This window comes from Crinia signifera, chromosome 1, assembly GCF_055691185.1.
Source record: "Crinia signifera chromosome 1, ASM5569118v1, whole genome shotgun sequence".
NCBI lineage: Eukaryota > Metazoa > Chordata > Amphibia > Anura > Myobatrachidae > Crinia > Crinia signifera.
In genome coordinates, this window is record NC_139217.1 from 267143388 (window position 1) to 267168836 (window position 25449).

At 40.6% G+C, this 25449-nt stretch overlaps 1 protein-coding gene across 1 annotated transcript; it reads left to right on the plus strand.

Moving 5' to 3' along the window:
- The first annotated feature begins 540 nt into the window (after positions 1 to 540).
- Positions 541 to 23664, plus strand: DIRAS1 (DIRAS family GTPase 1). Its single transcript, XM_083183222.1, has 2 exons — positions 541 to 927; positions 15438 to 23664. The coding sequence occupies exon 2, from the start codon at positions 15457 to 15459 to the stop codon at positions 16051 to 16053; it is 597 nt and encodes a 198-aa protein (XP_083039348.1). The 5' UTR covers positions 541 to 927; positions 15438 to 15456; the 3' UTR covers positions 16054 to 23664.
- Positions 23665 to 25449: the final 1785 nt, after the last annotated feature.

Below are 25449 nucleotides of genomic sequence, written 5' to 3' on the forward strand. Positions count from 1 at the left end.
GTACTCCTGTCTGTGTAATCCCAGCCTCCTACCTCACAGCTCTGTGTACATCACTTCTGATAAACGTCAATAATAGAACAAGCCCCAAATTGGATGCTGCGTTCTCTTGGCCAGTGTGGGAGGCATTGCTGCGTCAAATATGGAATAAACCTCCCTTGCTGCTGTAGCCTCTTACCACATATAGCAGCAGCACACAGTGTAATTCCCCCTTGGGGCTTCCAGCAGACCAAAGCACTACTGTGGTTTAGCTGACGCTTGCAACAACAAAGGGAAAACAACTAGTATTTGTCATCTTGCTCAGGAACAGATGCAATGCTGTTGTCTATTGCTGGCCCCATACTCCCTGATCATTATTATGTATAAGTCAGCGAGATGTGTGACTTGTTCCTGTTTATTTTCCATTACCAGACCTTTATATTTAGTTGGCTATGACGGATTATATAGAGGTCATTGGTGGAAAATACACCATGTTTATAATGTAACCTAAGCGAGTTGAGCTTTGATCACCCAGGCAGGCTAGCTACACACGCACACAACGACACACATACGCACACACACACATACACGCACACAGATAGCAGCAGCAGCAGCAGCAGCATCTCCCTCCCTCTGATACCTCTATGCAGCCCACGGGTTCCTGCAGAATGCTGAGGAGTCACCCGGAGGAGTAATGCTGCAGCTGCTGCTGATCGCTGACAGATCATTACACCACCATGTCCCTGAGTGATTAATCACTGAGTGCTGCAGCTCCGCACACCGGGGCATGAGGGGGGACAGGAGACTGCTGCGTGTGGAGCTTTAGAGGGCAGAAGATCTGGATGTGGCTGCTGGAGCTGTGACCATCCCGGGGTGTTGCTGACAGAGGCAGCCGCAGCGCACACACAACTATGCTGTGATCAGGCAGCAAGGCGACACCAGAGAGACCAGGTGAGACCTGGGCTCTATATACCCATTCTGGCTACTTACTTCTTCTTAGCATCAGGCGCAGTGCTGGCATCCCCCGAATGGGGACCGTAATCCTGCAGCAAAACAGGCAGCATTGTAATGAGAAGAGCAGAGGGAGGGTGGCATGCATTGCAGCAGGCTCTGTGCTGTCAGAGGACAGTGTGCCTGAGCAGGGAGAAGGTGCATGTAGGGTTATTCACTAATACACATATTATACACCGATTATTTTATATATATATATATATATATATATATATATATATATATACACACACACACCGATATTTCTAGAACTCTCGTTCTGAGATCAAAATATGTATAGCTTTGTGTGTATTTATATATATATAATAGTGGCTGAAGGATATTATCCATGCAGAAGTCTTATCTGCCTCACCTGGGCCAAGGCTATGCCTTGCCTGTTGGCGGTAATATTGCCCCTACAGCTTGGCAATGCTTTGTGGAGCTGGCCCAATGGATGACCAGCGCTAACCTTCAGCTGGAGGGAAGTTCGGTCTGACCATGTGTGACAGGCAGACCCCCTATGAGAAGGACATTGCACTCACACTATGACATTGTGCCCAGGCAATTCTCCATCCTCATGCTGTCTGCAGTGCAACGTGAGACCATGAGCAGATGCACTATTATCAGGAGCCACTGATCAGGGTGCAGAGTAGTAGGTAGGTCAGTAAATGGGTACATGTGTGTCTCCTGATTCAGCATATTATCACTGCTGCTTTTTCAGAATGAAAGTAAAGTTATTACCATGAGAACCCGTGTTCTACAGATATGTGACATGGTGGTGCTAGGATCTTATGTTGCTGCCTCTGCCCAGAGATGCTCACAGAGGCATTGCTATTGCAGTGAGTATGTGGGAAGAGCCAGTAGTACTAGCTATAGCTTGCTAGTTCAGTCGTGACTTGCTCTACTCCTTCAGATGACTGGCTTGTGCTGCAGTGCACATCCATTTATTGAGGTATCTCCCACACAACAGGAGTGCATCAGATAGGAAGGAAGACCTCGATGACACACTATGCAACCTCCATTATTTTAGGCTCTGCTACATTTCCTGTTGGGTACATGGACCAGAATGACAGATGTAACAGTCTCCAGAATAACTAATGTGGCATAAATATCACATTCAAACTTATATGTGCAGTGTAACCTATTACAAGTCATTTATGTTAGTCTAGATTTCCATATATTGCCATATATGATCTAGTAACAGCAATAGATCTTATTCAGGGAGACTAAAGGCGAGATGTACTAAGCCTTGAAAAGTGATAAAATGGAGAGTGATAAACAACCAACCAATCAGCTCCCTTCTGTCATTTTTCAAACCCAGCCTGTGACATGGCAGGTAGGAGCTGATTGGCTCTCTGTTTATCACGTTTCAAGCTTAGTATTTACTAAGCCTTGAAAGGTGATAAAATGGAGAGTGATAAACAACCAACCAATCAGCTCCCTTCTGTCATTTTTCAAACCCAGCCTGTGACATGGCAGGTAGGAGCTGATTGGCTCTCTGTTTATCACTCTCCATTTTATCACGTTTCAAGCTTAGTACATCTGGCCCAAAGGTTAGAACCAATTATTATTACTTTGTTATGAAGAGAAAATGCCCTGGTGAGACTTGTGACCTCACTGATGAAAAACATTTTGTACTACCTCAATGCTGTCCTAATGTCCAGGTGGCTTGCCTATACTGTATACATGCAAACAAAGGCAGATATTTGAGACAGGAGGGTGTAATGGACTTTATATTACAGTTATTACATTAAGCATGATATACTCTAAACTGGTGTTTGTACCTTGTTGGTAGATTGCATATTGATTAATGGGACAATATTCACCATAATAGATGTTAGTGTACATCTGGTGCATGGAGTTTGCAATCATGGGGAAAAACGTACTGGTGGCATGCCTAGGTGCAAAAATGTATAATGGGCCAACCGCAAAAATAAATAGATAATAGTACATTTTTCTTGATTATTTAGTCCTGTTTGAGGACTCACTAAATTAATATGACATGAATGAATATCAATGCTCTGCTGTAATTGGTTGGACACTTCCGTGTCCTTGACTGTCTGCCAATCATAGGAGAGCTTGTGTATGGCTAGGCATTGCTATTGTATGTGGTAGACATGTTATCCAATCACAGTACACTGCTGTGCATGTTCTATGACAGTGTCTGAGCCAATGGCACTTCACCGGTTGGTGAATGTCATGTCCAAATTCAGCTAGTCATCCAAGTTATGACTGCAGCAGTGGTTCACCCAGCTAATTATGCCCTGCTGCAAAAAATTTTTTATTTGAGTAAGGGGTTAAAATACCATCTTAGGCAACAGAAGGGCTATGCACACCCATGATGGGAAAGAGGCCATTGAGGACTACTGTACTCGACTTCAATTGTGGTTAGATTACATTTGAGATGATTTTGCCACATCACACTCTATTCTTGTAATGTTTTATTGGTGGTTTTTACGACCAGACTACATAGGAAACAGCTTATAGATCAAAGCAACTTTTACTTATTGTGCATTCTCATCAATCAGAGTACAAGTAGACAGGGCCGTTTTTTCGTATGGGCTTAATGGGCACTTGCCCAGGGGCCCCAGGTGTATAAGGGCCCCATGCTGATAGCTGATGATCCCCTTTTTCCAGGGATACCAGAATTTTGAAAATCGGCCCTGGGGAACTGGAGATATCCAACTTCAAAGCAGCAGTCCACATCTGACCTGTTAATTGCAATTCCCAGTCATATTTCTCAGGTTCTCTCTGACGTAGAGTGTTTCTGAGAGTAGATTCCAAAAGTTTCTGTCGACACTAGCGGCTTGTCTCTATCATGCCCACAACCAGAGATATCATCCTTCCAGCAGCCGGTCCCTGCTCCAGCTCCAAACGTCTGGTGTACAGTTTTATATTTTTGTCAATGGATTGCTCTGGCTCAGTCCTGGTTTCTGATCCCCAAGTTCCCAGCACCTCCTGAAAGTTGGGACTCTAGTTTTTTATACTATTGAAGGCTAAGAAATCTATTTCCAGATAATGGCGATATCTGCAGTCAAATAAGCTGCACTTCCGGCGGAAAATGACGAATATTAAGCCCACTCCATTATCCAACCCTCCACTGCGTATAAAACACCCCCTACCTCCCTGGAAGTCATTTACAAGGGACCCTTCATTCAGCTCAGTGCCCCCTTCCACACGTTAGTGTTCTCCCTCCCACCACCTGTGCAGTAAAGGAGTAATTAGCAGAAGTTACTGCTCCAGGTCCTACATGTTGAGTGGAAGATAGAGCACCCCCTGCCACCCGTGGGACATCAAAGCTGTTGCTGATAGCACCCCCCACCCCTAGGAGGGGAGAATGGGTAAGGGCCCCAGTGCATTGCTTTGCCCAGGGGCCCACACTGCTGTTAAGACGGCCCTGCAAGTAGACACCTAGAAATTCACAAGCCTATTAAACAAAGCTTATTGGCAAAGTGTACAGAAGCCTTTATTTTATTATTTCCAAATTAAAACCCGCCAATATTGTACTATATTATAGTATATGAGGCTCCATGTTTGTAATAAAATTTTCATCAATGAAATATGGTTACCATATGTAGCACATGCATGAAGACAATAGCCAACCTGCAGTGTTGGTTGTCTAAGCCCCCCAGAGTTTAGTCATAGAGCTTTAATTAAGATTTCCCATAAATACAGTTAAAATCTAAGGGTGGCTCTGCAGGGTGTCTGTTTTGCCTGCAGAGCACGATGTGGCAGGATGTGAAACAAGTATTTTTTTTTTTAAATTAAGCTGGCCCTTGGCAGTAGTGTAAGGGGTTTGGCTACAGGGGCTGTACCCCTATTTGCTTTAGTGGGAGAGCTGCAAATACTGTACATTACTTCTACCATCAGTGAAATCAGGAGTGCTTTATTTTTACACATATGGCTTGCTACAATACAGATTAAGTATCCTTTATCCAAATATCCGTTATCCAAATTATTCAGAAAACCATACATTCCAGAAAGTGGGAAAAAAATTCTTGCTAAAAGCACTACTGGGGACATCTATAACAGCACTACTGAGGACATGATGTGTAACTGGCACAAAATATGTGCAAGACAATGATTGTTGGCATTCAAATTTCAGTGCCTGAGATAGTACACAAACTTTGTTTCATGTTTTGAAACCTTGTTTTATGCACAAATCAAATATATTTGTATATATTTCATGTGTTTTATGTGTTTTACAACATAAATGCAAGATACCTCAAGATGCATCACTGAAAAATTGAAATATATATAAATATTTTCTCTTTCCATAATGTTTTGACACAATACATTTTTAAAGATACTAATAAAAGTTTTTTAACGTAATGTCCCAATACCTTCCTCTCTGCACTCACAGCCCTGTCCTAATACCCCCCTCTCTGCACTCACAGCCCTGTCCTAATACCTCCCTCTCTGCACTTACAGCTGTGTCCTAATACCCTCCTCTCTGCACTCACAATACTGTCCTAATACCCCCCTCTCTGTACTCACAGCCCTGTTCTAATACCCTCCTCCCTGCACTCACAGCTCTGTCCTAATACCTCCCCTCTCTGCACTCACAGGTCACAGCCCTGTCCTAATACCTCCCTCTCTGTAATCACAGCCCTGCCCTTAAACCACCTCTCTGCACTCACAGCCCTGTCCTAATACCTCCCTCTCTGCACTCACAGCCCTGTCCTAATACCCCCCTCTCTGCCTCACAGCTGTGTCCTAATACCCCCTCTTTGCACTTAAAGCCCTGTCCTAATACCCCCATCTCTGCACTCACTGCTCCGCCCTAATACCTCCCTCTCTGCACTCACAGTCCTGTCCATATACCCCCCCTCACTACACACACAGTCATATCTTAATACCCCCCTCTCTCCACTCACAGCCTGGTCCTAATACCCCCCTCTCTGCCTCACAGCTGTGTCCTAATACCCCCCTCTCTGCCTCACAGCTGTGTCCTAATACCCCTCTCTGCACTTAGAGACCTGTCCTAATACCCCCTTCTCTGCATTTACAGCCCTGTCCTAATACCCGACTATCTGCGCTTTCGCAGCCCAGCCTGTGACCTCTGATTTACCATGACTGATGTTGTCTTGCTGCACAGTGTTGCTCAGTTTGGGGGCATTGTGTGGTCAAATTATCTTGGGGGCAGTATATGGAATTACAGCAAAGAGTAGACTAGTGCATTTCTTTAATTACTGTGGGGCCAATGTGTGTTTTTTTTCTCGTGGGGTACTGATGGCGCACCTTGGCAATTTTAAAATCGTATTGGGTGTGCCATGATTTGAAAAGGTCACGTCACATTATTATGACTACTCTACAAATAATTGACGTTGGCAGTGCAGTATGTCACGTGTCGTGTACTGGCTTGGTGGGTATATAATATGTGCAAGAGGCCATTTGCACAGATATAATTCATTGCTGTCATGGGTAAAAAAAGGGCCAAATTATCCATTTACAAAATGGGATGATTATTGACTTCCTGGCAAAGGGTGGCAATATATCTGATGCTGCTTTCCCACTGCCAAACCTGCTTTGACCTGTTTTTTTAAACGGTTCTTTAAACGGGTCAAAGCAGGTTTAACCCCTTTCCCACTGCAACGGTATAGTACTGGTTAATTACCGTTTTTGTACCTTTCACATTGAACCCCTTGTGAAAGCTACAAAACGGTAATTAACCAGTAATATACCCCCCCCCCCCCTCCCCTGGTACCTCCCCTGGACATGAGTCATGAAAAAAAAAGTTGGGATATTCAAAATATGAATATCCCAGTGCATCAGTCATAGTCTATAGTATTTTTAAAAAATCGGTTGGTAACAGTGTGTCACATGACATGCTGCCATTTTGTCTTATTTGGTTACAGACACTGATTGTGTCACTGATTATCTATTGCTGTTTTCGGAAAACAAGGGTAAGAAACTTGGATTATTGTAGTAAATAACACAAGTTGAGGACATGTACTGTAAGAAACTATATGTTGATAATCAGTATTTCATGTGGTTTTATGTTAGTAAAAGCGTTACATGTGGCACATATTAAGTGTTACATCCGTTAAGTTTTTGGGTAATTTTTGTCCATGTTTTGTTTAAAAAGATGAATAAATGAATGATATTTACCAGATCTCTAATGGTTTATGAGAGGATTAAAAATTCCTTTGACATTTGATCACAACGTATTACCTTTGGCAGTCCTGTACTGTAACCTATGTAATATGCTTAATGTAACGTATGTAACATAGTTTATGTTACATATGTTACATTAACAACTTATGCCTGTTAGCTTTTATTACAAGTTGGCTTGCTCATCCCAGATGAACAATATGCAAGAGAGAAATACAAAGAAGGAAGCTATGACACCTGCAGAAAGAATGAGAAAATATAGAGCCAGACTGAACACAGAAAAGGCTGCAGAAATAAAGAAAAAAAATTAGAAGACCAGAAAAAAGGAGGTCAGAATGGACTCGTGCCAGAAGGCGAGCAGAAGCAGTCAAATCAAGAAACAGAATGACAGAAATGTGAAAACGCAAAAGAGAAGGTGTTAATCATGAGGCCTTAATTGACAAGAGTCCCTCAAAATCACTTGTGTCACCACAATCCTTCCATTATTAGCTGCTTAACAAAAACAGTAAAAGCCTCACTAACAGTACATGTGATGGACACCCTGCAGGTGCCATAGCTTCCTTCTTTGTATTTCTCTCTTGCATATTAAAACCACATTAAAACTGATTATCAACATATAATTTTTGACAGTACATGTCCTCAACTTGTGTTATATACTACAATAATCCAAGTTTCTTACCCTTTTTTCAGAAAACCACAATAGATAATCAGTGGTCACAATCAGTGTCTGCCTGATAACCATTACTGAAATAAGACAAAATGGCAGCATGTCATGTGACACACTGTTACCAAACGATTTTTTTCTACTATAGACAAGAACTATAGACTATGGGGGGTATGCAATCCAGGATCACGGCGCTTGATTCCTTCCGACAGCCGTGATCCTGGCTTGTTTTCGGTTTGCCCGACAACAAATCGGTAGGCAGGATTCAATGTTCCGTCTTCCGATCTGCGAAAGGGGGTGTGGCCACAAAAATGGCCATGATGACGATCTACAGTCGGAATTGCGACAATCCCACAGCTTTTAAAGTTTGGCTCATTCTGCCATGAACCCTCTTCAATGCTGTCAGTAAGGACAACATTGCATAGGACCCCTCTTCTGATTCCCGTCAAAAATAGCGGCGGACGATTGCATACCCCCCTATGACTGATGGACTCGGCAATTCATATTTTGAATAGCCCCAATTGATTTTTTTCATGACCCATGTCCACTTTTTGTGTGGTATTGTCACTGATATAAGTGAGAATGTAGAGTTCTGTGTTTGGGTGATGCATCCAGCCAGAGGTGGGTGGTTATGGCCAAAACAAGATGATGAGTTATAGTACCCATCTGCAAACATTGTTAGAAGGCTAAATGACCCTGTATCAGTTAATGCAAGGGGCCTTTTTTCATTTCCTGATTGATGTATTTGATGGCTACATCCGTGAGGATTTTCTGGTTACATCCGTTATGCATACATTCCTTTAAATATTGTCAAGGTAAAAAAAACTTTCCTGAAAATTTTACTAAAACAATCTGTGTGGTGTATGCTTTATTGTTAAAAAGCATGGAATAAATATTTGTTGTAGTTTCAGAGAAATCAGACGTATTTTATTTCAGAAATGACCATGTCCTATCCTGGTTACATCCGTTACACTTAAACAATTAATTGATATAGCAGACAACAATGGTGAGGCTTGTTCACGCTTCATGTTTTTATGCACCAGTGGTAGATACAATTGTCGTAAAATTTGCTTCTTTGTGTGCATTTTAAATTTGAAGCAATCTAGATGTTTACCACAAATAGTGTATCTAATAGTGTAGAGTTACATCTGTTACGTAGTAAGAAAAGCACACTTTGTTTCCCCCAACCCCCTGAAGCATTAACTATGCCCAGAGTTTGACAACCACCACAAGTTGGATTATACTAAGGTAATTCCTGCAAATATAATTGAACCATTTTTGTAGTTTTATAGGAATATAATAAAACAAGATAAAGAAATATTTCAAAATATATTTTAGAACTCAGCATGTAGCATAAATGAAAATGAAATCATAGGTCAGGGGGAAATGTACTAAGAAGGCCAATTATGGGCAATCCCATATACGAACGTGTACAAACATTAATGGCCTTAATCGGGCCAAAAATATGAAAGGACAATACAGCTAATTTACAAATCTGCAGTGCCAATAGATGATGGTAGACATGTCTGATTGGCAGTGTTAGACATGCCCAATAGGTGGTGCTAGGCACACCCCTTTGACAGTGCACCCCCTAAAAAAATGTGCTGCACATGCCTATATTAACAGACCACCAGCTGCAAATAGCAGCAGCCTAACATTTCTCAGGTAATGGAAATACTAGGCCAAAGTTAAAATAGCCCATCTCTAAGATTCAGTTATATGCTTTTGATCTTAAAATAGAAATGCACATGTCATAAAAGTCAAATTGTGTGAGGACACTTGGTGCCCTATAAGGTTTAATAATAAGAAACTGCTGAGTTCTTGTTAAAGCTGCAACACAATGCATTGGTGTACTTACCCTATCCATCCATTGGACTGTGACAATTTACCTGAAGAGCTTGAACCACTGTCTGGCTGTGGCAGAGGAACATTTGATTGCTGGCAACCTCTTCAGCTGTCAATTTCATCACTGATCGCTATAATAACTAAACCGCACTGATATGAGGGTTGTATACTCAGCATACACACAACTGCGCCTAAGAGTATCCCTCTAGCAGTAGTTATTATATGTCCGTACAGCACACTAACATACTTCTCTGTGCCCAAAGCACAAACGAATAAATAAAATAAAAAATAACAAAAATAAAAACTTCCAGTTCTCAGTATGTCATAGCATTCCATACAGGCACACTTTGAACACTGATTACCATTATATTAATACCCTCCCATACACTTTATAGAAAGTAACACATCTAGAACTCAATGATCACCATATAGTAAAAGCTGAGAATTTTTGTGGCTGTCATTCGATACAGAGAGCATGTTTGATGCCACAATACACTACATAAAGCAATTTTAATACCAAACTACAATACAAAAAAAGAGTTTTGAGACTTACATTCATTATGGAGAACAGTTTTGTTACGGTCACACAAATCATCCCCTCATCGCTAATTAACCACTCCTCAAAAATCATTAACTTCTTCAGCATCATTGTAATGACCCATTTGGCATAATTAGACCCTTAAATCATCAACTTCCTCATCCTAATCACTAATTACTTCCAAAATTGTCAATTCATTTAATTAAAATTCATTAACTCACGTATTATCTCACTCAAATAAGAAAATAAACACCTTTACCCCAATAAAAGCTTTAATCAATTTATCTTAACTGTATTAATAATTTCGTCTTAACTCTATTAAAATGTTAAACCATTAACCACGTCACTCTTTTCCTTACAAAAAAAAGAGGATCCAGCTTCCACACCTCCTGCCTATGCTATTTCCCCTACATTGCAAAGTCCCTTGTTCCTTCTGCAGCATTCTACCACAGAAGTGTGTTAAGATGGTTCCCAAGCTGATAGAGAAGTAGGATATGAAGATTGCACTGCGGTACACTCTTTGTGTTCTGTACTATTCAGTCCTTCAGTGACAGGGAGTGAGTTTTATAGGATCTTCATATGTGTGTGGGAAGGGGGGGAATAAAACACTGTGTAGGGATCATTGGTCAGGTGATAAATCTGAGAAATGAAACAATAGGTCCGAGTTGTTACTATTATTATTATTATCATTATCGTTTATCTAGATTTGAATGTACAGTAAGTCTAATTGCGCCATGTGAAAATTAATCTTGTATAAGATTGGTTGCACTGAGATATCAAATGTACATACTGTAAGTACCATAGGAGCATGCCGATTTCTCCCCTGAGAGATCAAATGTATAGGTCAACACTCACCAGGTCGCCTACTAAATGCCACTATTAATGGTCTATGTCGCCCATAAGCTTGGGTTGACCTTTTGCCAATGTCGACCTTGGGTATGTCGGCCATTTCAAGGTCTCGACCTAATCACTGTCATCCATTTGTACCGTAACCTAGCACGCATATCCTACCAATATCTGAAAAATTATTCACAGCAAATTATACTTCTTCTTTTTTAATATGTCTAAATGATTTTCCCGTGCCATAAATTAGTGTGGTGTCAGCAACATTGTTAGATGTTTGCCGTTACCTAAATGCCACTATAATGCAATCCAACCCCTCCACATTCCACTGTTATGCCATCAGACTATTCTGCATGACACTATTATACAATTAGACTAGTCCACGTGCCATCATTCTGCCGGGTGTGGTATAACACACCGACAGTCGGGATTCCGACAGTCATTACTCCGAAGTCGGAATCCCAACTGCACAGCGGGGGGAGCGCAATGAAGCCCCTTGCGGGCTCTCTGCGCTCTCCACGCTGCACTCTCCCTATATGGGGGCTGTGGACCCCCACGAGGGAGCAGTCGGGATTCCGACATCGGAATAATGACTGTTGGAATGCCGACTGTCGGTGAGCCGTCCGGCACCCCATTCTGCCATCAGACTCCTCCACATGCAACTATTGTGCCAATAGGTTCCTTCAAGTGCACATTATGGGGGTTATTTTGGTTCGCTCTTTTTTACAAGTTCCTTCTTAGATGGACAAAACCATGTGCACTGCAGGGGGGCAGATGTAACTTGTGCAGAGAGAATTAGATTTGGGTGGGGTTTTACTTCAAAGTGAGGGGTAGATTAATTATTAGGCGATCAGGGGAATATGCGCTATCCCCGTGCCTTATGGCAGGGGATATCGCTTCCGCCGATCTATGACACCCGCCGAGCCGGTGTCTAGCGTGCGACACTGTGGGGCAGGAGGCATAGCGCAGCTACGATATTTCCTAGTGGGTGTCTGCCTAATTTATGAACAGTCAGCACCACTGACTGTTCCGCCGCCTGCAGCTAGCGACTTCGACAGCTCCAGGCGGCGATGCCCTATGCCCACAGCAGGGACAGCGCTGGGGATCTCGCGAGAGTAGCGAGATCCCACACATGCGCAGTCAGACGGCCAGGGGGGAAGCAGGAACTGTTATAGCGGTGCTTTTAGCGCCGCTATAATAAATCTACCCCTGAGATCTATATTGCAGTGTAAAAATAAAGCAGCCAGTATTTTCCCTGCACAGAAACAAAATAACTCACCCAAATCTAATTATCTGTACATTTTACATCTGCCCCCCTGCAGTGTTGTCCATCTAGGAAGGATTTTGTCAGAAAGAGTGAACCAAAATAACCCCCTATATTAGGCTGAATATTTCCAATGTACATTCCCCGGAAACTAGAAATTAAAGACTAAATTATAGGGGTTTATTAGTATAACACAGGGGTGGCCAACCGGTCAGAGGTAAAGAGCCGAAAAATATCAGTCGTCAAGCCAAAGAGCCAACATCATGCGCGCGCCAAAAAGGGGCGTGATCGGGGGAGTGGTCAGGGGCGTGGTCATATGACACAAGGAGAGTGGCCACATGACAAAACTTTATGCCCCCAGTGCCAGATATGCCCACCACAGTGCCAAACATCATATGCCCCCCACAGTGCCAAACATCACATGCCCACCACAGTGCCAAACATCATATGCCCCCCACAGTGCCAAACATCACATGCCCCCCACAGTGCCAAACATCACATGCCCCCACAGTGCCAAACATCACATGCCCCCCACAGTGCCAAACATCATATGCCCCCCACAGTGCCAAACATCATATGCCCCCCACAGTGCCAAACATCACATGCCCCTCAAAGTGCCAAACATATGCCCCTCAAAGTGCCAAACATCATATGCCCCTCAAAGTGCCAAACATCACATGCCCCTCAAAGTGCCAAACATCATATGCCCCTCAAAGTGCCAAACATCATATGCCCCTCAAAGTGCCAAACATCATATGCCCCCCACAGTGCCAAACATCACATGCCCCTCAAAGTGCCAAACATCATATGCCCCTCAAAGTGCCAAACATCACATGCCCCTCAAAGTGCCAAACATCATATGCCCCTCAAAGTGCCAAACATCATATGCCCCTCAAAGTGCCAAACATATGCCCCCCACAGTGCCAAACGTCATATGACCCCACAGTTAGGAAGCTGGGCCCTCCAGCACAGGTGTTGCCCACAGTGCAACACCTATGCTGGAGGGCCCAGCTTCCTAACTAAAGGGCCCACCTAGAGGGCCAGGAGGGCCCAACAAACAAATGAGCCACGGGCCAAGAGGGCCCGACTAATGCGCACACAGGCCAGAAGGGCCTGAATTTGCCCACGGGCCTAGTGCCCGACACCCGGTGGTCTAGCGTGGATGGAGGGTAGGAGGCCAAAGGCCCCTACCTGGTGTTGGGAGAGGCCGCTGGGGGGAGCTTCGTCAGCTCTTTTGCTTCCCACCCCCGCTGGCCTCTCCGGGAGCCATCTTCTTTTTTCTTGCAGAAGGCGCCGGAGATCTTCTGTCTTGATCCCGGCGTCTTCTGCGGCGCCGGAACTCTTCTCCCCGCCGCCGTCTTCTGCGCCATCCTCCGGCGGCTTCTCGCGTCTTCAGGACGGACTTTTCGCCCTCCCGCTGGCGTCTGATGTCAGACGCCGGGGGCAGGGCGGAAACGGCGCGGCGAGCGCTGATTGGCTCGCCGCGGTCGTTTCCTAATGGCCGCCGATGCAGCGTTTTGAATTTGGCAGCCGAATTGGCGCCAAATTCAAAACCCCGCTTTGCAGACGGGAGGCTGGAGCCGCAATTTACAGCGCGGCGAGCCGCATGCGGCTCGCGAGCCGCGGGTTGGCCACCGCTGGTATAACACTTCATTACCATTATGCAACCATAATGCAATATGCTTACATACATACATACATTTTGTCATATCATCTACTTTTCTATGCCTGGAGAGGCAGAATTGGGATGGCCAGCAGTGTGGCGGCTATTTTATATATGAAGTGGTGGCTATCAGTTTACAGTACTTTTTAGAATTAATATTCCATGTGGAGAACTGCATACAGGAAAATTTGAATTTTGGAATGTGTTATTAGATTGTGTACATATAGACCAATGCAGCTTCTGCATGTGTTATTATCACCATGAAGTCACATCAATACTTATTATATCCATCAATATTTGGATGCCTCAGTAAACTTATACTGCTTTCACATTGCAGAAATGGGTAATGACACGGTATTCTTAAATGGGACTTTAAAACGGGTCTGAGCCTTGAGACCTTTCACATTGCAGGTGAAAACCGTTTTAAAAATCATTTAATACCATTCAAACATTCAACCCGTTTAACCCACAAGGGACACGTTTCAAGCCATTGAAATAGAGCCATTCACACTGCCTAAAAAACGGCTTTAAAACGTGTAGGACTCTGCTTTTTAACTGTGTTGAAATACCAGTTAACTTTAACCGGTAAATCAACTTTGGCACTTTCACATTGCAGCCTTAAACGTTTTAAAATGGGAAAAAAACGGCAATATACCGTTTTAAAAGTGCGATGTGAAAGGGGTATTATGTACCTGCTTGTGTTTTTCTTATGTATCTGTGAGATTCAATTCTGTCCACATGTTATTGCTCCCTAAAGTGATACATTTGATTCAATTCTGTCCACATCTTATTGGTCCCTAAAGTGATACATTTTTATATATTTGGAAAAGAATGACAAAAAAGTTTCAACATTTTTGATATCTAAATTACTATAGTTAGCTTAATTGTTAAGAAGCAGATCACTTACTCATTGGTTAGATATCGCAGTCCCTGTTAACTCATGATCTCAATAAAGAATGTCATTAAGAGACATTGAAATTAATATGCATCTAAATAAATGAAAGTGAGTGCAGCATGGAGGGGGGGGGGGGGGGTACATTTCTTCCCATACATCACTGAGTTGGTGAGCAGAAATGTGCATTAACTCAGTGGTTTGGGCACCCCAATGGCTAAACACAGCCTTTTAATGCGTGGCAACAATTGAAATGGCTGTTTAAACAATTGAATCACCCACATTAAGCACTTAAAGTTCAACTGGCATCAGCAGCTGCATCAGGTAGAAACAATAGGCTTGTCAGTATATAACATCATTTCTGGGTATTGCTGAATTTTTTCCCCATTGTAAAGTACTAGCCTTTGTCAGGCCAGAAAATCCAAGTAGCAAACAGATGTTTATATTTGGTACAAATTGTCTTATAGATGCAGTATTCCCCAGATCAGTGTCAAGAGTCATCTTCTGGGTATGATTTGATGGAGTAGCCAAACTAACTGGGTGGTGGAAATGTGATGTCTGATTTTGATATGATTTTGGGTAAAAATTGTAAAAGTCTTATCTATTTCTTTAACAATAAATGTGATTCTGTTTTACATTTTTTTCTAGGACTCAACAAGCTTTAAAAATGCCAGAACAAAGTAATGATTATCGAGTGGTTGTGTTTGGGGCAGGAGGTGTTGGAAAGAGCTCTTTGGTCCTACGTTTTGTAAAGGGGACATTTCGAGACACATATATTCCCACCATTGAGGATACTTATCGACAGGTAATTAGCTGTGACAAAAGTGTGTGCACCCTGCAGATTACGGACACAACCGGAAGCCACCAGTTTCCAGCCATGCAGCGACTCTCCATTTCCAAGGGCCATGCCTTCATTCTGGTGTTCTCCGTTACCAGCAAACAGTCAATTGAGGAGCTGAAGCCCATCTATCAGCAGATCCTGCAGATCAAAGGGAACATAGAGAGTATTCCGGTTATGCTAGTGGGAAACAAGTGTGATGAAACACAACGTGAAGTGGATACAAAAGAAGTGGAGGCATTAGCCAAAGAATGGAAATGTGCCTTCATGGAGACTTCAGCCAAGATGAACTACAATGTGAAGGAACTTTTCCAAGAGCTTCTAAACTTGGAGAAAAGGAGGAACATGAGTCTTAATATTGATGGCAAAAGGTCCAGCAAGCAGAAGAGGGCAGACAAAATAAAAGGGAAGTGCAGTCTCATGTAAGCAATCAGATTGCTGGTGCATCCATTCCATCCATCTATATGCACAGTAATGCCAGATTTTCTTTGCTTTTAAAGACGAGGATTCATGTCCCTTGCTGCATTCTAACACTGTGACTGCACAGGCATACAGACACCGCCTTGCACATTCATTGGGCAGCAACTGCAGGTTTTGCTTTACAGTATGTCCGAATATCATGAGTTTTATTTTCAAAGGATGCAAAATCCGACAGAAGAATACAGTTTTTCTTCAGTTTTCTTGTATTTAAAACAAACAAAAAAAGACATTGGTACTGTGAAAACATCTGTTCTGCTTCATCATGCTGATATAACAGAAATGATCCGCCTACCAGGTCACGGCTGACTAATAGCTTCATGATGAAAACCGTACATGTAAAATTCCCTCAGTTCCAATGAAAGAGTCGTGTATCAGGAAAAAAAATGGCTGGTGAATGTGCCCTGGTTAAAAAAGGAGATGTCGCAAGCAGCACAAATACAGCAAGAAAAGTTGGAGAGCGCATCAGCAATTTCCGCAGCAAGGAAGTACAGTTCTGCCAGAGAAGCCTGTAGCAACCCAAAAATAAAGGAGTAAGAAAACGGCAACTTTACAGAAGACATAGAAAAATGTGCCTGCTTCAAACCCGGGTTCTGAAGCATTCTACTGCTCACATTGTAAACTAAAAGAAGTGCAGTTCCAGAGAAGACATATGATTATTGGATGAGCATAATGTGGTGTAGCACGGATTCTAATAGCCCAGGAATTATCAGATGCGAAGTACATACTAATCTATTCATTCTACACAGAGGTTGGCTGTACAAATAGGGGATATATCTATATAATAAATATATATATATATATATATATATATATATATATATATATACACATATAGTGCCACTTACTAATTAATATAAACTCTAAATAATACAACCTCCATTATTAATTTTATTTATATATATATATATATATATATATATATATATATATATATATATATATATATATATACACTAGTAGAAAGCTATTGTTATCCAATTTTGTTGTGTGGGATTTTTAATCTTAATATCCATAAAGGTGAAAGTAGCAAAGTAGTGTTTTCCAGACCTCTATGGCTTGCTGTGGCACCTAGCTACCTGTGGACCCTCCTTATACATAGTATGGTGTGACATCTTTGTTTTAGTGAGATGTCACCCACAACATGCGGCATTTCCTGTAACAAACATGTACATCACTGACCTATAGTAGAGGAACCAAGAAACAAACAGATGTGTCCACATACATCTAGCCTCCTTGCGCATTAAACAGCCCTTGTACTCGGTAGTGCCGAGCATGTTTTCACTCAGCATTTTACATTAAAATACATATTATTCTCAAAGTGATGCGAATAGGATGCACAGGCTTCTGATTAAAATGATATGCAGCATGCCTATATTCTTTGTGCTGCAGCATCTGCATATGAAATGCTTGTTACTTTGTCAGTGGCTGTTTTCCAGTAAAACACTGTAGTGTAGCATTTTGTAATGCGGCTTGTAGCGCATGGAGGATAGATGCATGTGGACACATTTGTACTTGTATTCTAGCCCAGATTATCGTTCTTATGAAATTTGTATTCTGTTAGCTAACAAGAGGTCATGGTAAGTCAAATGAAGGAAACCCTGTGTTTAAAACTGTACAATTACCAGCAAGATCATATGATTGTTTGTTGCCAATTATGTTATAATGTGAATGTGTAAATGCAAAGAAATAACCACCTCTACAGGGTCCAAAACATAAACATGGGCTGTTTATGCAGGTTGTAGTGCACAACTACAGTTTGGTGAAGAGATTGGAAAAAAAAAATGGAACACAGAAAATGAACCATTTGGGAGCCTTTACAATTGATAACTTAATATGGTATTCATTCTTAAAAGCTTGATTGTTTTTAGGCCTAACATTAAAATAATTTCAGAGATGATAAATAGTCTGACCCTCTAATCTCTTAGACCATTCTTCCTACTCAACCCCATGGGCATGTTTATGGAGCTGAATGAGCACTTGAAAATAACCAACTGTTACAAAACTTGAGAGGTTATTGAAACATTGATGTGAGTAGAAAATGACAGGTTAGGAGTAAAGATGCTATGGAAAGTACAGCTATAACAGAACTGAACTGGGATGGGTGGCCAGGGACCAATCACTACAACCTGCAAAAGGATTGTGCTGATACTGGAGTACTGGTACCCTGGTCCACAGTATTGTATTGTCTACACAAACTGATTTGATTGGAGGAGTTGTCAGCAGGAACCCTTTTGACCACAACTGGAGAATATACACCTGGAGAAAAACAGATACAGCATATTCAGGAGAGAACAACTTGTCAGCTGTTCAGCAAGGTGGATATATTATATCAGGGTTGTGTGGTAGCCGTTAGCACTGGACATACTTGTTGGGAGGAAGAATCATAGAAGCTAAATTCCTAATCCAAGAATATATGAAATTAACCATGAAATAATTTGAGGTAAAAGATTCAAGCTTTGAAATGGCCTTTATAGTCCTCATTTATGGCTATTACAGAACACCTGTGTGGAGCTCTCAAATATGCAGTGCATTCATGAGCATCTAAGAATATTTCAGAGCTACATAGGAATGTATAGAAACAAGTCATTTAAATTACCCTGCAGAGGTTGTGTTCATTTATTTCTGCTTAGACATTTAAGGACTGATTCAGAGTTGCACACATCTGCCTTGCAGAGCCTGCATTGCAACGCTGAGTAACTATGAGTTCTACTCATCTCGCTTGCAGTTCAATGAGTGTAATTGGATGCGTGTAAGATAAATATGTGGTGGGTGTGCAGACTATTAATTCAAATCATAAGCAGAAATATGTCTGCCAGGACTAGTGCAAATCAGCCTCACCGATAGTGGTTATATCTCTTTCACCAGCAGATGTATAGCAACAGTATCTCATAGACACGGAAATCTGAATTCTGATGGACATCTGCAATTATTTAGCATCCAAATTGCATTCACCTCTGAATCAGGCCCTTTGTAAGCATGCAATATGACCACGGGTGCCCAAACATTAGCCTTCAATATAGATCTATAATCGATCATCAAGAATACGGTGCCATGCTCTTGCTGTAGCATTTTATCTATCATAACGATGTAGTTGTCTTGTAATATACATTTCATTGTATAAATATAATATTAGCTTGAAAATAATACAGTCTACAAGGCACAAAAGGCTAGAATCCTATTTGGTTTGTCTCCTACATCACATGCAAGAACTAAACCTCAGGCCCATATAGTTGTGTTAACAAGCACAATGTACATAGTCGTGTCCAAATATATAGCACAAAATAAGTAGTAGGGTACAATTTTCAAAGGTTGAAAAAGTACAACTGACTTTTCTCCTACAGAAACATGCCTTTCAAGCCTTTATGACTGTACTACGGTTGGTCTATGAACCACGGCTAAATGTTTTGCAAATGTTCTGGAATCATTGGAGATATTCACTACAGAAATTAATAACTCAAAAGCAGCAAACAGACTAGGTTTTTGCCCATATTTGTAGTAATCAATTCATTGTTGAAATACAGAGTAGAAAGTAAAATGATAAAAGAGCACAAAATTCTATCAAAAATACAACACAAACGTTAAAGCACAAGAAATTACTTAGAGTACCAAAATAGTAGAATCTTAAGTTTTATGTGGTTATTTTGTTCTTTAAAGTCAGTTTTGCTGTTTTTATCTTTGTTGCATCATGTAGAAAGCACTCCATAGTGGAATAGGCTATTCTAAGCTAACAATTGTTCAGGCAGAGTAAACGTAAAAACACAAAAGAAAATAAAAGCAAATAACTCAGCATATTAACCAATGGCTCATTTAGTCAAAGAACCAAATAATACATAGAACATGTATATCAATATACTTTATCTGCCTATATACATGAGTCAAATATATGTGTCCAATAAAAATAGTATACATGCCTATAAAGATGTACATATATGTCTATATATGTCCGTCTAAATAAAACATATACAAAGCAATAGCAGCTTTGTGCCCACAGAGATACTGAGGAGTTTATTTACTAAGATGGGTGTTCTAGTTTAGATGGGATATTGCTATGGACAACCAATCAGAATGTCCTTATTTATTTAGCACCTTCTATAAGATAATAGATGGAATGTGATTGGTTGCCCATAGCAACATCCTATCTGAAATAGAACTCCTATCTTAGTAAATAGATAGGATTAGACAATGGGGCTCATACAGAGTAGGTTACAATGCAGATAGGTCAGATATAAAATATACAGAAAGATTTAGTTAGGAAAAGGACACGTCCTATCTTTATTTTAAAATTCAGTGTAAAAACAATACTAACCAATATATGTACATTACATGAAAAATCAGTGAGTGTTTTCTCTGCATGCAACTAAAAATTTTTTAAATCCCTCCATTGTAACAAGAATTATTACAGGAGCTAATTACTCCTTTAATAAGCCCCATCTTTCTGTGGACACAAAACCAAATATACAAGTCTATACTGACATGGTGAAAGTATACATTTCCATATAGACAGGACCCAAGGATATGTGTCTATAAGGAACCAAGTATATCTGTTTACAGAGAAAAGAACCAGGGAAGCATTTCCACATAGTGAGTGCCTAAGGATACTTGCCTTTAAAGGACCAAGTATACTGTCTACAGAGACAGGAACCAGAGATATGTGTCCATGAAGACAGGTCTAAAGCACACGTATAGAGACAGGAACCAAGGATACATGTCCACCGGGACAGAAATCAAGCACAGGTATTTATAGAGACAGGGAACGCACATGTTGCTAGAACAATGCATATATGACCTTTGACACAAATATCAAACACACATATCTATAGAATATGCTCTACAAACATATCATACAGAGAGAAACCAAAGTCACTTCTATTCACAAGGTTAAAAGGGTGATGATGCAACAACGCTTCTAGGAGGACAGAAAGAGAAGTCGCCCAGAGCAACCAAATAGCTTCTACCTATCATTTTATACAATGTGCTTGACAATTCATAGAAGGTGATTGGCTGCTGTGAGCAACTTCTCCATTTATCTTCTTTTGAAGGAATTATCCATCTCCTCCATAGTCAGGAATTCATATAATGACTTTACATGAAATATACTGTAAATGAATACTGCATACTACAGTTGGGACTAATCAGCAATATATCACAGATACTGGATACTATAACACATAATAATATTTGATTTATGTATTCTAATATATACAGTGTCTATTTAGCTGGGTACACACAGGAGAAACAACATATCGCTTACATCGCTGAGTGTGCGCGCCCAATATGCTCTATCCAGCACATCAAACCCATCAATATTGCCAGAAATTAATGACCAAACATTGCAATACATTGTCCAATCGTTAACAAGATTGTAGTGTTTGTAGCTCATTTGGGGTAGTTATAGACTCATGGGAAATCGTCAGTATAGTCAGAACGATTAGTGGTTGCTCCTGTGTCTACTCAGCCTTATACAATATTGTATACTGAGTGAAACAGCAAAACGGTGGATGATAAACACATAATTGGCAAGGTTAGATGGGCATAACATTTCTACAAATTTGACTGGCTTTTTTTATAGTCTAGTCTAAGTTACTGTGTTTCACAAATACAAGCTTTCATGACGTGATTTAAAGATAACTTTTTTCCTTTTTAAACTTTATTTTCAACAGACACAAGTGCAAAGTAGATAGTACAGCAGGCAATAATAAATAGGTCTTGGTTATTTAGATAAATATGGTCTTGGTTATTTAGATAGGAGTCAATCCAATTTTCAAGCGATGGTTGGAGGGGAATGCTTACTGATGACTTGTATCCTGATAGAGGGAATCCCAAGAATGCTTACCTTCCTCCAGCCCCCCAAACCTAATCCTGCCTTCCTACAGCCTAACCTTCCCTCCCTGCAGCCATACCTATAACTCCCCGCTAGTGCCTAACCTTCCTACTCTGCCGCCTAAACCTGACCCTGGCCCTCTTCTAAGTGCCTAACCCTCCCTGAAGAGTAACTGCAACCTCCCCCACCCACTCCTAAGTCCCCTGCTAGTGCCTAAACCTAACCACCACCAACCCCTACCACCCTCTCCCTGGCCTAACACTAACCCGCACTGCATACCTACGATTGGAATGCTGGCAGTCGAGATTCCAGCATCAGAATTCTCATTAGACCCGAGAATTTTGGGGCCAGTCTACTGCCCCTAATTTGGGAATCCGGCGTCAGTATTCTGACTGATGGCATCACATCTACCGGGATATTATCCATATCCCGTTGCACGTTGACATTAAAACTCCAACAATAGCACCACATCTTGCAGCTATTTTTGCCCCATAATATGTAGGAAAACAATTATTTTTCTGTAGATGGGGAAGGGCAAGTTGTGCCTTTTCTCATCCATACTGGCTCACACATAGATGGGGCACCCTGTTTTGAATTCAGAGAGACTCCTCTTTAAAACAATGTGCTCCCTTGATCGCCAGACAATATTGGTCACAGTACACACACAAAAAAAAAAAAAAAATTTCCATACATGGTGGATGTCTAAAGACCATGTAGTCCCCATTCTGAGTCAAACAAAAAAAAGTCCCTCATTCTGTAATCTTTATACAAATTGGGCCCGATTCCGTCATGATCACTGCTGTACGAATTCGCACAGCGGCCGATTATTGATACACTGCGCATGCGTCTGGGCCACAATGTGTGCGCGCAACACCTGCTAACAAAGAAATCCTGCAACATTCTTCCGTTGGAAGCCGTTCGCAATGTGATTGACAGGAAGCTAGTGTCTGGGGGTGGTAACCAGCCATTTAATAGGAGTGACAGAAAAAACACTAGGCATGCTTAGAATAATGCTAGCGTGCGAAAGCTTTTTAGGGGAGGGCTTGTGATGTCAGTTGAGCCTTAATCAAGCTCATTTCATTGCAGCCGCCAAGTAAGTCCCTGAGATGAGTGGCGACCAGTGGATAAATGCATTAGATGTTGAGCATCTAACAAATGGATTTTGACATATTCGCTTGACTGCAAAGTTGAGATCTATTACCGCAGCGAGCACATTCATTTGCAAAGAGGGATTTCATTATAGTGGGGCGGCATCTACCTGTTCCCTGGCTGCTGCTTATTCGTACAGCAGCGATCAGGTCTGAATCGGGTCCATAGTGTTTAAATAGAAACAACAAAAATCTAAAATAATTGCATTTTCATTTCAAGTACTCATTTTTGTTATACTCTAAACATAGGAGGAAATTTACTAAGATTGGAGTTCTATTTCACATGAGATGTTGCTATGGGCAACAAATCAGGATCTACTTATTTATTTACCACCTTCTAAAAGATAACAGATCTGATTGGTGGCCCATAGCAACATCCCATGTCAAACTCCCATTATAGTAAATTTTCCCCATAGAATCCTGCTTATTGCTTCTTTGGTGAAGTGGATTCCTAGCAAAATAATACAAAACCAAGTCACATTTGCTTTTGGTCCCTTTCTTGTATTTCCAATGGAAAAATCAATATATTGTTTTGCCCATTAAAATGTGTTTGCCATGTTAGAATGAGTAACTAGTCTAATGGATTTTTTTTTTTCAAATAAAAAGTCTTATGGAAAAAGTTATAATTTGTGTGGGTATCACACACAAAAAAGCATTAATATTATTGATGTTGGTATGTGAGGAGCCTAAATGGAAAATGTACCTCAGGACAAGGATGAGAAAAACCCCAGCAGTGAAGGGTTACAATATATAGTATTGGATTTATTTTTTTCACTTTTATTGATTTATTCTTAAATTTGTACTCTTTACCATTTAAGCACAAACACTTCCCATATCATTAATAGTAAGTCATAAATGACATTTATCAGATGTACATTTTTTTATTTTTGCTGTCTAAAAAAAAGAGCATCAATTATTTTATTTTTATACCGATAACCAAAATATACCTGTCATGGCAAGAGAGGAGTTATAATACCAGCCAATGATTTTACAATGTAGACTTTCTTTCTATAATCCCAATAAATGTCTTTCAAGGTAGCTTATTGTATTGTATATTCTGTCTTTGCTGTATGGCTTGTCTATAAAGCCAAGGCACCAAACCAAATGGGTTCAATTTGTGAAGTTTACTAACATATCAAACACATCCCATGCTGATTGTTTTGACTCCCCGCATGTAGCATTTAAAAAAAAAAATATATATATATATTTCATTCAAAGTTTTTCAAGGTAACAAATAAGAGATATAAAAGAAAGTGAAGACATAAAATGTAATACGGGAGGGATGGAAGCTAATTCAAAACATAATAATTAGTTAGAACCAAACAACAAACAACAAAACAGAGATCCGAGTCTTGCCCTCGGAACTCTGTTTAGCAGCTCTAACTAACAAAATAATATTTTTTGTTTGACAAAAAAAAAGGAAAAAAATACATTTTTGGTCTATATTTGGTGATATCGCTGACAAATATTCAAGAAATAGGGAGCAATGGTGTTTAATTAGGCTGGTTATGAAGATCAGTGATATAAACTCTTTGAGTGCCTAAATCTCTGAGAGATGTAAAATATCCACTAAAAATCCCAGTGTCGCTCACATTTGTTATATAAATTCAAATAAAAAATGTTGTGTAAAGAAGGATTATATTTCCTATATAAGGTAAACTGTTCAGGTCATTTTGATGGATAAAAATGATTGCTTGGCAATGTTCACACCTATTTTGACAAATTCACTTGGCACTCAAAGGGTTAACTGCCTCTTGCCTCTTATCATGACCAGTTGTGAGATATACATGCTTTGAACCATTTATTTTGGTGGTCATGGGACTAGGTGATCCCTATTTAATTTTACTATTGTTATGCTTCGCAACAATAAACAATGTGCAGGGATTGCTAGCGGTACAACCTTTAAGCATGGAATGATAGTCCCAATATTTAAAATTTAATCATATAATATTTAAAATTTAATCATATTAGTTAAGCAGTACAATATCAGCGACAACAGCAAGGACATGACCCATTTCATTTTATTTCTCTCATAAATTCTGTGTAAAGAACATTTAGTGTATTTATAACACCACACACACTGTAAAATACATAAACTATTTTTATGCGACAAAGTATTTTTTTGCACTTTTGTTAATCAGCATTTATGATTTGATGCCAGTTCAGTTTATATCTCCCAGGGAAAATGGAAACATTCATAGCAACAGAAGCAAAAGTGCACAGTACTCTCATTCGCTGTACCTGCCATAAGGATCCTATGCTCTAAAATCTACACCTATTTCCTGCAAAAAATTCCTCAGTCATATAATCATAAGGATTAATAGAGCAGTATGTAATCAGTTTTTTAATATCATCTAGTAATAGTACATTTGT

Excerpts from the sequence above, each read along its gene's own strand:
- DIRAS1 (XM_083183222.1), top strand. The coding sequence starts at position 15,457 with ATGCCAGAACAAAGTAATGATTATCGAGTGGTTGTGTTTGGGGCAGGA.